This window comes from Buteo buteo, chromosome 18 (assembly GCF_964188355.1).
Source record: "Buteo buteo chromosome 18, bButBut1.hap1.1, whole genome shotgun sequence".
In the NCBI taxonomy this organism is placed as follows: Eukaryota; Metazoa; Chordata; class Aves; order Accipitriformes; family Accipitridae; genus Buteo; species Buteo buteo.
In genome coordinates, this window is record NC_134188.1 from 19017896 (window position 1) to 19033767 (window position 15872).

At 38.4% G+C, this 15872-nt stretch overlaps 1 protein-coding gene across 1 annotated transcript in view; it reads left to right on the forward strand.

Annotated features, from left to right (window-relative positions):
* The window catches only part of SLC36A4 (solute carrier family 36 member 4), a 119760-nt gene that overhangs the window by 36908 nt on the left and 66980 nt on the right, over positions 1–15872 (forward strand). Inside the window, exon 9 of the mRNA XM_075050108.1 lies at positions 13933–14102. Coding sequence (XP_074906209.1) covers positions 13933–14102 — 170 coding nt within the window. The remainder of the gene's footprint in view (positions 1–13932; positions 14103–15872) is intronic.

The following is a 15872-nucleotide window of genomic DNA, read 5'->3' on the forward strand; positions in this document are numbered from 1 at the left end:
TGGACCTTTTTGAGTACAAGGCTCTGCTGGGGATGGGAGGATATGCAGCTGCTTCTTTCCCTTTGTGCTTTAGCTTCTCTCTGTCTGTGGGTTCCCTGTGCCAAATGATGCTACCTGGCAAATCACGGGGTTGGTGTTCAGGCCTGAACAGAAGAGAGTACCAACACTAATTCTTGAATACAGGAGCTGCTGGTGGTATTATGCAGTGAATGTGTCTTTCACAGAACATGTAACGTTATTCTGTAAGAACCATGTTCAAGAGCTTCTTTCATATTCCAAAGGTGAGTAGGTCTGTCTTTGTAGTGAATGTGAGGTTTTTGTTAGTGAATTAAAAAGTAACTTCAGATTGTGCTCCTGAGTGTGCCCCAAATATAGTAAAACCTCTTGAACATACTTTTCAGAATAGTGTAAAACCAAAGCCGTCAGGCTTGGATATGTCTGTAGCATTACCACGTGCAGGTAATAGCTTTGCATAATGTTATGTTTATGTAATAGCAGTTACACTTAATATTTTGCGGTGAAATTCTTGTTGGCTTTCTCGTTCGAGGTATAAAAGCCAAATCCAAATGTGGAAGTGATATTTTAGTATAAGCTTCAGGGGGAATGAGGATGAAATAGATGCGTAACGTTTAAACAGGAAAGAATTTTTCTTCTCTATTACATATAAGTATGCTAAGTTAAGTATGGTTTGTACAATTAAGTATGGGGTTTTTTCCCTGTTGAGTGCTGCAGACTGATTAGCCTAGCAAAGAGAAAATGTTACTTTCCAATGTTAATTTTAGGTCTGGAAAATAAGGCTTCTGATATTTTAGCCTATTACTTGAAGATGTCTGTTCAGACTGCTTTTGAACTTGGCTATCACAGTTTTGCAGTAGAAGGTAGGGTGGTATTTGTATACCAAAAGACAGGCTCTGGAATCACATTAGGCAGCAGCTAACCAGTTCCAGGAGATTTAAAAAAGAGAGAACTAAGTGGATTATAATTTTAAAATGTCGTTATTTGGATTTTGAAAGTGATGCAGATGAGCTTGCTAGGTCTGTGGCTTTGAGATAAAAGCCTCTCATTGTCAAAAATTCTTTCACCAGATTTGTATTATCCTTTAAAAAAATTAATGAAACCCAATGGCACTCTTCTGTTGTCTTTAAGACCAGACTGGATTTGTCAGAAACAGACATTTAACAGGTAACATGACATCATCTAAATCTGCTTGGGGCATCTCTGGACCCGGGGTGTATCACTTTCATTGGCATTCTTTTGAGATGGTGCAAAGGCTTGTATCATCAAAATACAAAAGGTGAGAGTTGTCAGAGGATGTTTTTGCATTTGGACGCCCAAGTGTAGGTGACTGAATGTGATGACTGCAGAGATGACCTGCTGCTAAATGTTGTCCTGGTTTCAGCCGGGATGGAGTTAACTGTCTTCCTAGTAGCTGGTACAGTGCTATGTTTTGTGTTCAGTATGTGAAGAATGTTGATAACACTGATGTTTTCAGTTGTTGCTCAGTAGTGTTTAGACTATAGTCAAGGATTTTTCAGCTTCTCATGCCCAGCCAGGGCACCTGACCCAAACTGGCCAACGGTGTATTCCATACCATGTGACGTCCCATCCAGTTTAGGAACTGGGAAGGGGGGGGGGCAGTGATTTGGCCACTGGGGGACTGGCTGGGTGTCAGTTGGCGGGTGGTGAGCAATTGCCCTGCGCATCATTTGTACATTCCAATCCTTTTATTGCTGCTGTTGTCATTTTATTAGTGTTATCGTTATCATTATTAGTTTCTTCTTTTCTGTTCTATTAAACCGTTCTTATCTCAACCCAGGAGTTTTACTTCTTTTCCTGATTTTCTCCCCCTTCCCACTGGATGGGGGGGAGTGAGTGAGCGGCTGCGTGGTGCTTAGTTGCTGGCTGGGGTTAAACCACGACAAATGTACATGGTAAACGTAGACTTTAAATGTCATGTCAGCAACAGGCGTGTTACAGCTAGTGTGCAAAATCACATGGTTTGGATGTCTTCTGAAGATGATTAATGTAAGAAAGGAGGAAAAAGATTATGGGCCAATGTGTAGAAACAGAGAATGTTATTAGATGTAGCAGATTTAAAAAAAAAATGTTGTATCAGAAACTGTAAAAAAATTCATCCTCTGCCATATTCAGCTGAATGTTGATAAAATCTCAGGCAACTTGATATTGCCTCTTTATCAAGTTAAATATTCCTTACTGATATCCTGCACTTCCTGAGTATGGAGAAACTTCCTTTTACTCTGGAGAACCATTTGTCTGTGCATAATCTAACTTTAATACTTCTTATATTTATGGCAAATCTTACTAACACAGACTCATGAGTATAACTTTCTTTCAGGCAGCATCCCATACCTGATGCTTGCTACAGTCAAATGTTTCCTTTTCCATAGAAAACCTAAGATACACATGCTTTTACACAAAGAGGAAACTAAGGCATTTTAAGTTTACTGCTTGCTCGCCTGAAATGTTTCTTAATCATTATGTGATTCAGTGACTTTGGAAAATGGGTAAAGAGCAAGAGTGACAGTGTGCCAAGCTGTCATGTGTTCTGCTTTGCCAGCTTGAGCCAGGTAGTTTTTGGGGTCTGATACACATGGCTTCAGTGAGGCACAAAAGCTAATTCTTCTGTTTCAATGTGACCCTGTCTTGGAAAACTTGTCTGAAGTATATGTGCAGTAGAGCCAGAGTGAAACACATACTTCTTATACTAATTATATGTATAATTAAACAGCATAGTTAAATAATTTCAGGTAGAAATATTTTATGTAGTTACTTTGCTTTTTTGGTGTCAGATTTTTTCGTTCCCCCTGGCCCATCATCCTGTAATCCTTCTAAGCTGCTGCCATTTTGCACTTACTTGTAATGGTCTCAGGTAAGATTTCCTCCTGCTTTCCAATATGTTCTGAGTGAGTACTTGTCTGCAGTGTATGGAATTGTCTAAGTAATATTTAAATACGAGTCCTCATTATATGGCAAACTTTTTGAATATAGCTGTGAAGATGCAAAAATGTTAGTAACTTTTCCTGGGGAGAGCAGGTAACTAGAATAAATGCTTGCATCCTTAGTTTTAGACTTTCATATCTGTCCTTTAAGTAGCAGCATCTTAACTTTACCATCTATAATAGTTTTCTTCCCCACTCTCTGAACAGCCTTTTCATTGATGAAGGTGGCATTGCAGTGTGTGTGCATGTGTGTGTGTATATATATTGATAAATAAAATGTAAGTTCTAGTTTACCTCCTTAATATTTTGTGAACATATTTATTTTCTAAATTAAATCTACTGCAAGTCATGCAGTAATTTACATTTATTGGATCAAACATGATGGAGACAAGTTTAAAAAAAAAAGGCAATTTTATTGTATGGCTCAAAATACTAGCTATTAATAGACCTATGATTTTGTCAAAGGACTTTTAAACTCAGTAGTGTTCTTGGATGTTCACTGAAGAATAGTGTTCCTAAACTAAAAAATTTTTATGAATACATGTTCTCCCAGATTTGAAAGAGCCCTAATCATCCACTGTTGAACACTTTTGCAAGCATCAGTTGTGGCTTAAAAATCATATCAATTTGTCAAGAGAGCAGAAAAAAAATCCTAAAGGAAATGGGAGAGGCGGAAAGGAAAATTGTTGTCAGGGTGAAGGCATTTAAAATAAGAAGATTGTAATAGGAAGTGGTATGTTTTGTATTCTTCAACTTGTCTTGTACTTGAGCTGATTTGAGTGCTTCATGGAAGGAAGCCATGAGTGGTTTAGCTGTCAAGGTGCCATGCTCTCATGTCAAACGGAAGTGTATGAAACTTTCTGGTCTTCTAAGAAAAGCAAGTACAATAATCAATGTCTTCCCTCCCTCTATTTTGGATGGATTGATTTTTTTTTTTTCAGAATAGGGTGGTTATTTCTTTCAATGATGGTCATGTTAAAACATAAGATGTGAATGCAAACCCCTTTCTATTACTAGGCTTCCTATGTTGGGGTCTTGTTGGTTTTTAACTGTCTTGGTCCAGGAGTGTGCATGGCTGTTTACAATGTTCCTTGTCCCAGGATAGAGAAGTTTCTGTATTTGGAGTTGTAAAGCTTTGTAGGACCCTTAATCCTGTTTATTTCCTGTGATACTCATTAATCCTTGATGGAAAATACTGTAATTTATTTTTTCACTCCTGCAGTCATGGAGTTTGCTCAGTCCCATGTGGGACCTTGCGATATATGTATACTTTGTCCCATGCCGCTTTAGAAGCTAAAGCAACATATGGGTGAAAGAGCATTTTTGATGAAAAGTCAGAAGACCTTTTGGGAAGACCTTCTTTTTTTAAACCATTTGCTTTGAAACAGATTAAAGTTCATAGGTTGTTTGGCTCCTGCCTACAAAGAAGCAGATATGGATAGGTGAGAACTTTGTGTTCATTATAACTTATTTTAAGGTGATTAAAATTTGATGTGGGTTTGATCCTTGGCTGGCGTAGAGGTTTAAGTGCCATTGCAGCATTGGGAAACTTAATTTTTAACTCATGAGCCAGAAAGAGTCCAGAAATACTTGGTCATGTACTATACCTTGATGTATTATTGCAGTAGGTTGAAATACACTCTCCAGCAACGCTTGTGTTTCTAACTCATATTTTCGTTTATCGCTTATCTTCTAGAAATTTTGAGAGTAGCGTAAGTTATAGAGGACATGTTAGAATATAGTATTGTATAGTCTGTAGGCTACAGTTCCAAATGCAGTGGGGCGGGAGGGAGTAAAACTAAAGAGTGTGGCTGGAACTGATTAATTAGGAACATAATTTTCTATTGACATATATGTTTTGTTGGATAAAATTGCATATTAATATAAATGACAGCAAAGCATATAACACTTGAACAATTTTGACAGGACAAATGTTTTAAAATATTAGTGACAGAACTAATGCTGCTTTTTAGTTTTCAGTTGGCATTGTAGGGAAGCATTTCAGATTTCATTCATGAATGAAGTCGGATAAGACATGATAGTACACAAACTTGCATAGATTCTGTTAAATTTCAGAGCAAGCTAAAGATTAAATAAATGTCATAATGGAGTGATAAAAAAGCTCTTAAGCATAAAAAAGTAAAAAGGAAAAAAGACCTTCTGCAGAAAATGCCAGGTTCAGGTGATAAGCTAAGTAGGATTTATATAAATCCTTTAAGCATTGTTAAATCAAGGCCATCAAAATTGGGCAACAGATTTTTTTTTTTTTTTTTTTTTTTTTTTTGTGGTTATGAGTAATTCTTTTTCCTGGTGAAACAGGTAGGAAGCTTCTTTGGTGGAATCTGATAAGATTGGGTTTTGGAGCGATTGGAATTGCTCAGCAGATTTCAGAAGGTAGTGTTCTGTAATGAGAACTCGGCTTCCGGATTTATTTATTTTGTATAAACCTTTCACTAAAAATTGATGTACAGTCACTACTTGGCTTGCATCTTTCCTACCCTTTTATTTGCAGTCATGAGGGATCTGTTAAGGAAAACTAGATTGCTTATTGCACTTATTCCAAAATAGCGATGTTCTGTATCTTCCTCAAGAGACTGAGCTTTAAAAATCTATCTAAAAGTGATGGAATAAAAGCTTGTTGCTCAAAATATTGCATAAGACTTTTTCTGTACAGTGAAAGAGGAGATGGACAAGGACAGGCAAGAAAAACATGCGATGTAATAATGACGTATGTTATGATCATTGTTTTACTTGGAGAAACCATACTTTTTCTGCAGGCAGTTCCCCAGTGTGCTGTAGGGTTGTAGATCTATCTTTCAGTGAACAAATGAATTCACTGGTACCTTCTGCAGACAAGAAGGAATGGGCCAGGCCTGGGCTCTGTTGGTATGCTGAGGATTCAGTCTTCTGTCTTTGGGGGTTAGGTAGTAGAATTTATGTTTACATACCTTGAATACCTTTGATATCAGCTTCCTCAGCTTTTTTGCTTTGAATAAACAGAGCTTTATTTTGTTGCAGTAGGACATGATTATAGATGGATTTTGTTTTTTTCTGAGTAAATGTTGATAAATATATTTAAATTTCCAAAATTCTTGAGTTGTCTGTACCTTAAACTAATAAAAACATCTGTATAGCTGTCTCTTCTACCTGAAATACTTATTTTAAAAGTGTAAGGGATGGAGTTTTGCTTCATTCTTGCCATTTTAGTGGTATTTCCTGAAAAAGGGAAAGATGACCATATGTATTTAAACATCAAGCATGTCTGCTATTAAGTTATTCATTACAAGATTAGTTTTTAGTGGCCATGACAATTAAATCACAATTTATCTAATTATCTGCAGGCTGGATTCTCTCATAGTTTTTTTTGGTCCAGTCCTATAAAATGTACAGTTGAGTTAAAATTAGACAGTCCCCTGCAGCTTAGCTGTAGAAAGGCTGACTGTAGCAGGATATTCAAGGCAAGGAATGAGGAGACAGTGTTATTACTGGGAGATGTTTATACCTACTTCATGCAGCTTGAAATGAAAGGGAAGATACTTTGCATAATGGATGATGGTAGATTAGCTAGGTTATTTCAAGGATTTGATTATGCTTCTTTGCCAGTAAGTTATGGGTACTTTTGAGTTATTTGGTGAATGAAAGGAAGATGGATTATGCTTGTTTTGTAAATTAAGAACCCAAAGGTTGATAGTTACTAAAGGAATAAAGTATTAAGTTTCAAAGAAGGTAATAGTAGTGACATGTGCCAGTGTCTCAAAAATGATAGGAAGATCTCTGTGAAGCAGGTGACAGAGAAAAAGATGGAGAACTTATTCTATTGAGGAGGAAGAAAAATGATGGAGAATGAGAAATTATTAAAAGGCTCAGTTTTGTTTAAAATATCTGATTTCATAGGTGTTTAAGGCTATGACAGAGGACTAGTGTGAACTGGGGTCAAAAAAGCATGAAGCAGAGCATGGAAATCAGAAGCAGGGAAAAGACCCATTAAAAAAAAGTTAAAAAAAAAAAAAAAAAGCTCTTTGAAACTCTGAAAGTAAACTCATCTCATGGATCTCACAGTTCTCTCACCTCCAGCATTCTGCCCCCGGTGACCTTGCTTGGGAGAGAAGATTATTCCCCAACGTTTTCGGTGACCATAGTATTTCCCATCACTAGGTTGTGCAGTGGCTGTATATGTGGTGATAAGTTATAGGTCTGAAGAGTGTGGGAGGTGTTGGGCTAGATTAATGATACTGCCTCTTATAGCAGAAATGGTTGTCTGAACAAGGGTAGAGCAATGTCAAAGCTTTAGTAAGAGATACTGGATTGATGCAACATCCTTTTTGAAAGAAGATGTTATGATGCAAGTATCGGACAGGGCGAGAATCAGAGGTGTGGGTTTTGGTTTTTTTTTTTTTCCCTTTCAAAGCTATTCAATCATCCAGGTAGGGTGTTAGCTTTTTAAAAAAATAATTGAAAAGAATAGAAGAGTAAAATTAATTTCTCACACCAGAAAAAAGGACAAGAAAGCACGTTCAGCTTCAGTGTTCGAAAAAGGAAGCACTAAAACCCAAACTAAAAGGTATTTGTGAAAAGAACCTTATCTCTTTTGCATTCAGTTAAAATGTTAGGTTTTCTGCAGTCATTGCAACAGAGACTATATAGGGACTGGAAAGAAATTTAGAGTGAAAATCTGTACAGCAGCTGCCCAACAGTGACATAGTGTCAGAACAAGCACTGGCTCACATCATACCTCCCATCAGCCTCTGTCTGCTTACGAACACTTCACGGATCTTTTGGATCCTGATGGAATTTAACAGCTTAGGGAGCAGGGAGTTTGTGTAATATACATGTAATTGGTTACCTGGCTTCATATTAATCCTGTGAGGTATAGAACTTTTCAGCTTGTCTGGAATAGGTGATACTGGATACTGTATAAAACTTGGCTCAAGTTCTTTGTATAATTTCGGTGGGGATCAGTTCTGCCAAGGGAAGCATCTCCTGCAGTGACAGCAACTGTCTCAAAATGCCTACTGCTGCTCAGGGAGAGTGCCTGAACCTGGGAAGGCTTGTCGCTGAGGCTGGGAAGGGACACTCTCGCCTGGACTGAGTGCTGCAGGAAAGGCTGCATTAGCATCCTCATCTGCTCAGTCTGGAGGTGGATCTAGTCCTGATACTAACTCAAATTAGCATTTTTAAATATAATTTCAAGATCTAAGTAAGTTAATGTGTTTTCAGCTAACAGTATTATTATCCTATATTTCTTTTTGCCTATCTTTTCCTTAAATTCACTATAAATGAAGGTTGTAATGTTAAAGTGAGGTTGATGATGTGGGAACACACGTTTGGATGTAGTATGTTTTGTTTTGACCTACTCAGTGTGCATGAAGTGACATTATTGAGTTTAATGAGTAAACTTGATTTAATGGATAGTTAAAAAGCAAGAGTTAGTATGCTTAAGAGAATTGTCCTATAATGTTTTTGAATCGCTTTTTTATTTTTTTTAATTAAGTCTTTGTTTTCTTGGAGAAACATGGGTCTTCAGACTGCCTGGGTTTAAATGCAAAAGATAAAAAACTGCAGTACAGGTAGAAATTTTAAAAAAATTATATTTGAATGCTTCGTCTGGACTCAAGAACATTGAACAGAGTATGTATGACTGGTCCTTTGTTTTCCTTTATGAACTAAGTTTCAGACAATTATATGATAAACTTGTCTGCCTGTAAAAAGAAGTTTGTTAAAATGTAAAAAGATTAAAAACTAAAAAATAAAATATAAACAGCTGCTAATAATAGAATAGAGCAATAGCTGTAGGTTGCCTGTGAGGAATTGTAAATGGTACTTGCTTTTTATTTTATTGATTTCACATTACTTCAATTCACATATTGATGTCTAGATTAAATTTATCCTGATAATCACTTTTTCAATTTTTTCACATACGGCCTATGAGAAATCATAGCATCTTGCTGGAGGTAGCAATGTTTGTCCATAGAACCACAGAAAAATTAAGTTCGAAAAGACCTCTGGAAGGTGGTCAAGTCCAAACTGCTGCTCAAAAAAAGGTCTACTTTCAGCCAGATTAGTTTCCTCGGGACCCTATCCAGCTGAGCTATGAAACTATCTGAGAATGGAGGCTCTACAATCTCTCTTGGTAGCCTGTCCCAGCAATTAGCTGTTCTATTTATAAAATTATTTGTCTTTATGTCCAGCTGAAAATTCCACTTGTTGCAACTAGTGACTGTTTCTTCTCATTCTTTGACAGCGCACCTCTTGGAAATTGGCTTAGTCGTCTTTGCAAGCCTTCTCTTCCTTTGGTTAGCTGAAGGCTTCAAGGAGATTCCCTGCCCTAGTCTTCTCTTCAGGATGAATTAACTCAGCTCTCAGCCTCTCGTGTGCTCCAGCCTGCTAGCCACCTTGACCTCCCTCAGCTGGACTTCCCCCATATATCAATGTCTGTCTTGTACTGGGTGACCAAAACTGGACATGGTATCCAGGTGCAGTTTCTCAAGTGCCACAGAGAGGAACAATCACTTTCTTTGACTTGCTGCCTATTTGCTTGCTGGTGTAGCCCATGTGAACACACAGCCTGCATAAAGATGGGCTGCTGACTCATGTTCAACTTCTTGTCTATCAGGAAGCCCAGGTCCCTTTCTGCAGAACTGCTCCCTAGCATGACAGTCCTCAGCTTCTACTTCTGCATGGCATTACTCTGTCCAGTGTTGAGGACTGTGCTTTTCTCTTTGTTGAGCTTCATGAGGTTTCTCTCAACCAAGTCCTCCAGCTTGTTGACATCCCTCAGAACTGAGTCTCTACTTTCTTTCTTTTGTACCAACTACTATCCCCAACTTAATGTCATTTCCCAACATGCTAAGGGTATGTTCTGTCACATCATCCAGGTCCTTAAGGATATTAATCAGCATCATCCCTACGATCAACCCTGCAGGAGCAACATAAGTAACCGGTCTCCAGTTGAACTCAGTACCCATTGAGCCCTCTAGTCCAGACTGTTTTTCACCTAACTTGGAGTCCTGCCATCCAGTCCCCATCTCTCTACTTTGGTTACAAAGGATGCTGTGGGATCCTGCATGGATAGCCTTGCTCAGTTAAAGTAAATGACATCCCCTGCTTTCCCCTTCTCCATAGAGCCAATCTTTTCATTAGAAAGGGCCATGAGATTGGCTAAGTATGGTTTACGCTTGATAAGTCCATGCTGGCTTGGCAATTCAGAACATGCTTCGTGCAGGTGAGGTGACCATTGCCCTCAGCCCTGCCCTGAGGAAGGAGCACCTCACAGTCCCTGTAGCCTCAGATCTGGACGGTGTCTTCCCTCAGGAGTTTGTCTTGGTCCAATCCCCTGACTGTGCCAGGGGCGGCCGCTCAAGGCAGTGCAGGGGACCTTGCCCTGCAGCAAGTCACCACCTCTGTTATGGAGATCCAGCAGTGGTGCGTAATCTTGAGCAATGTCTCCGGGCTCCCTGCGCACCCCTTCCTACAGCAATGGCTGTGCCAACTGCCTTGGTCCTGCTTACTGGAGCTCCGGAGGAGTCAAGTCCTTGGGAGGCTGGACCTGAGTCCCTTCACTGCTCAGCAGGGTAACTGCGCTGTCTTTTGGCTCCCAACTGCTGCTCGCTTACCTCCTGAATGCTGTCGGGTGCTGCACGCTGCTTCCTTCTGCCCTGCGCTCTGGACAGGGAGTGGAAGCCATCCTACATTTGATATAAAGCATTGCGTATGTGTAATACGTCATTACTAATAATAGTTATTTATTAAAATCTGGTACAGTCATATAAACATATCTTTTCTTTTAATGTCTTTCTTTCAGAATGGCTATAGCCAGTGTTTGTCATACATATGTAACATTTTGCTATTCCAATTGAAAATGTAGCCAAAAAGTAGGATGTTTCTTTCTCTTCTGCATTTTTATGAATAGCCTGCAGGGCTTTTTTGCCTGAAAGAAGGCATAGGATCATAGAATAGGTTGGGTTGGAAGGGACCTTTAAAGGTTATCTAGTCCAACCCCCCTGCCATGGGCAGGGACATCTTCCACTAGATCAGGTTGCTCAGAGCCCCGTCCAACCTGGACTTGAATGTTTCCAGGGATGGGGCATCAACCACCTCTCTGGTCAACCTGTGCCAGTGTTTTATCACTCTCATCATAAAAAATGTCTTCCTTATATCTAGTCTGAGTCTACCCTCTTTTAGTTTAAAACCATTACCCCTTGTGTTATTGCAACAGGCCCTCCTAGAAAGTCTGTCCCCATCTTCCATATAAGTCCCTTTTAAGTACTGAAAGGCCACAATAGGGTCTCCCTGGATCCTTCTCTTCCCCAGGCTGAACAACCCCAACTGTCTCAGCCTGTCCCCATAGGAGAGGTGTTCCACCCCTCTGATCATTTTTGTGGCTCTCTGCTGGACCTCCTCCAATGCACGCATCCATCATAGTGAACGGTCCTGTAGTCTTTGACTTGAGCTCCCTCTGACTGTGGAACCACAGGAAATTTTTTTCCCCATTAGTAGTCCCTTATACATTGCTTTTGCAATTCATAGGGGCAGGCAGTCTCCAGGATCCCTTTCCTGCCAGAAGTCATGGTGCTAAAACATGAGATTTTTTTCATGGCTGGCATGTGTATCTGAATTCACTGCCCTCCTTCTGCCAGGAGCGTATGAAATGAATGCTGGAGACTGTGGAAATCAAATCTCTGGGCCAGTGAACTTAAGAGACTCCTGATATCTGTAAGCTGGGCAAGCAATTGCCATTAAAGCTCTGAAGAGATAATATAGCTTGGAATAAGATCTTATTTTAACAATTTATGCTTGTTAAGATTCCCAGAAGCTGTAGAACATGGCAGAACTTATGCAGAAAATATATTTCTTTTATAATCACCAGAGAATTAACAGATATGTGCTGAGTGAGCATTTTTATTACTGATCCAGCCCCAAATGCTGTTGGTTTGTAGGAAGTCAAGAATGGGAAAACCCAGATGAAGGGGAAAAATTGCCTGTAATTTTCATCCTTCAAAGCTCTTAATAAGGAGGTATATTAAAACAATCTAATTGCAACTGAGGACAAAAGAACCTGAAGTACCATCTGTCCTACCTGGGAGGTCTTGGTGTGAAATATAAAGAGATGACTTGATAGGTACTATATGGACACAGAAGCTTAATTCATTTAGAGGAATGAATGTATTTTGTCTGTGTGGCAGTAAAGTGATACTTTCAGCCACGTGTCTTTTGTTGTATTTTTCCTGCTGCTCAACACTGTCATGTAAAAATTGATTTTAGTTTTGAAACTCTTCCTGGTTTAAAATTTGCATTCTCAACCAGATAAAGTTACAGCGCAAGCTCAGATTGCTTTCTGGAGGAAAAACATCAGCAGTGGAGGCTCTGAATTATATGAAGAAGATCCTCAGTTAAGATGTATGATTTATTTTAATTGAAGATGAATGAAAATTTTGAAATGCCTCCATATGTGCACCTTTTCAGAGATCTCTTTGTTCCCAAATATAAAATGACTTCTTCCGGATTTCTAGTGTAGGAGAAATATAACAACATGGGATGGATTGGCAGTGGTGATACTCAATGATAGGTCAGGAAGTGAAAATCCAGGAGGAAAGCAATGAGTGCCCTATAGAAAATAATATGGCAGCAATTCAAATATATCAATTTGTTTGTTAATTAGTGCATGAAATCTGTTTTTTTCAAAACTTACCTTGGTTAAATTGAAACCAGTAAATATTCAGTCATTTAAAAAGCAATTTTCTATGACGGACATTAGCTTTTACAGGGCAGCCCTGTTGCACTGAAACTGTTTTGTCTGTATTAGATTTGACATAAGTGTTAATCAGATACAACAAGCTTGTTTAATTACGGTGCCATACTGTTAATCAAATATAACCTGTATGTCTACTGAAAGATAAGCTGAACCGTGATCTTTATTCCACTGACTATGTTGACTAGATCTTCATTACAGAAGCTTGGACGTTTTACTTATATGTAGACATACAACTTTAGGTGTCTTAATCTTGAACTATATCCCATATTGAGTATCTGAGATGAGTGTACAGTTCTCCTGAAAGAGATAGGGAAAGTATGCTTGTCTAGGAGCATCCATGTACCTTTAATTTGTGTTTTAATGAAGATGTAAAAGGATGTGTTACGCTGATGAAATTCAAGGTGGGAAGAGCAGCATGTGAGCTCGTTACTTGGTTTTCCTGCCTTGCCTGGAAATTTTGTTTTGGCGGCTAAAAATGTAAGTTGGAACTTACTAAGTGTGTTTTTCTGTATGCTATATAGTACATGTAAAAGGCAATCTTTCCAGCAAACTGCATGCAGTAATGGTTGTAATGGCTGTATCTTCACTCTGAAGTGGTGGCAAGCCCAGCAACGTCACTTGGCTATAGTTCGGGCTCAAAGCACCTACACTGTGTTTAGGAAAAGCAGTGCTTAGTGTGCCTGGCCCTATCTCTGTCAGAAAAATGAAAAAGAACATGGGTTTGTATTCTGGTAGTCATGGATGTAAGCTTCCCTGCTGGGCAGAGCTGAGGCTGACTGCTGAGCATGAGCTTCTGTGTCAACTGAGTGCATGGTAGGTTTGTCTGTGATGGAGACTGACAGTGCAGACATACCTAATAAAAATATGAGAAGTACCCTTGGATTCTGAACAATTCTGTTACAAAAAAATTAATGTTACCTATATTGCCTATGTATTTTCATCTGGGCACCATAAGTTTCTCTCGTCAGTTTTTCTGACCTATAAACATTGCTTTATATTTCCACACTGATGCTGTTTTCCAACCAAGATAGGTGTTTTTCAGTATTTGAACTTTTCTATTGGGTGCATAAAACATTGTGATCTTCCAGGCTGTAAAACATTATTTTAATCTCATTTATCAACAAAATCACCTGAATTTTGGAAATCAGCTTTGAAAAGGGGGGAGAAAAGTAGTTTTACTCTGAGGACATAAAATGTAATTGATTCTCCCTCTATTTCCAGGTACTCCCATTGGAAAACAGAATGAAGGACACTACACGTTTCCCACAGGCGCTGAACATTGGCATGGGAATAGTCATGACCTTGTATATCTCATTAGCCACTCTAGGGTATCTGCGCTTTGGGGATGAAATCAAAGGCAGCATAACTTTAAACCTGCCACAAGATATATGGTAAGTGCATATGTGATTTAAAAGCAGTAATCTAGAAGGCAAAAACATTATAAAGGTTGTTCCGTGGATCAGTGCTGTCATAGTTGATAGGTGCTCAAACCCTTTTAAAATTAGACTGTATATAGTATCTCTGTGCGTTCTGCAGTTGAGCTGTGATCCTACCCAGCAATTTCTTGGACAGTAAAAGGAATTGCATGTGGAAACAGATTAATGATCTTTATAGTAAAGTATTCCATCTCTAGCGGGAGCTACTTCCCTGTATTGAAGGAGGGAATATGCAGTTTGTAACCAGCTATGTTGCAGTTCTGAAACCAGCTAGTTTTAACTTGGATATCCTGGTAGTATAGTGGCCCTTTTTTAGTGGAGTCAGTGACTTAAGCAGGTAAACAACTGGAATAGAAGACAACAAAACGGAATAGGTTTGTAGTTCAGATGCAAGTCCATGGATAATGCATAATAATGGCTTCCTATCAGGAAAATGAGACTTATGCTTTCTGGTGTCTCAGGGGTATTATAATTTTTATTTAGCTTTTTTTTTAATGCTATGAGAGCTCCACATGTCACATGCTGAAGAAGCACTGAAGACTGTTTCAACTGGTGTATTGTTAGTTCTGTATCTTATCTATGGATGGATATATACTGTAACTATTAATTTAAATACAACTCTGAATTTTTTTAGTACCTTTATGTCTGATGGGCCTAAAATTAGGTATATCAGCAGTGCACAAGTATAAAAGCTGAAAAGTATTTTAATGTTTTCATTCTGATCAAGTAATGTCCTACAGGTTATATGTTTGCATCTACTTGTTCGATGTCTGTTGTGGTAGCATATGGAAGTTGTGAAATCTGAAATTATGTGAAACAAAAACTGCTTTGCTGAACTGAATGCTGACTCCTTTTTTACTCTGAAAAAAAGAGAAGAACACGTTTAAAGAGTGTTCTTAATTTTCAAGTATTACTTTTTCATTTTCTTTTTCTATTTTCATTCCTTGGAGTCAGTGTGAGCTATGCATTTTTAATATTCTTAAAAAGTTTTGTTTAATTGCCTGACTGATCCTGATGATAAATACATGAAATGATAATAAAATTTGTCTTGAAGGATGATTTTTTTTTTTTCTGTTGCTAGCATTTTCATGTCTCTGTTGTTGCTTTTTTGCTTGTTTTGTTTTTGTACTATTACTGTAAAAACAGAGATTTGGGGCCCAGTTTTTTGCCTGTTTTGTGGCACTTTTTTCTATTTTTTCTTGTGGTTCTGGTTTTTGGGGCATGTTGTTCATGATACAAATTTAGTTGTGTTCTTTCATTGGACATAACATACGTTAAAAGAAGTAGAAGTCTTTCTGTATCTATTTCTGTCTATGTGATGCATCTGGAAGGGAAAATACTTATATTGGTAATATTGCATGGTATTGTTCATTGCTGATATGATTAGTGAAAACTTCGTTTTAAATGGTAGATCTGGGTTTATTTTTGCCTGGGAGAGGGATGTGGAATATAAGGTAAGGTTGCTCTCTTACTCTGTTGCTTTTTATTGTGTTCATGCAAGTAACAGGATGAACTTTATTATGCTGTAATATTCTGCTTTATTCTGCCACCCTGCTGTCTAATACGGCTGTTCAAATAAGAGTTTTCAAATAGCTCTTGGCTACAGTGCAGATGTGATGATAAGATGATAGTTATCCTGATGGCTTTAGAGACCTAATGCAAAGAAAGAGATAATAAAAGAGATGGAAACTGGTGTTCTATAAGGTGGAGAACTGGCATTATAAG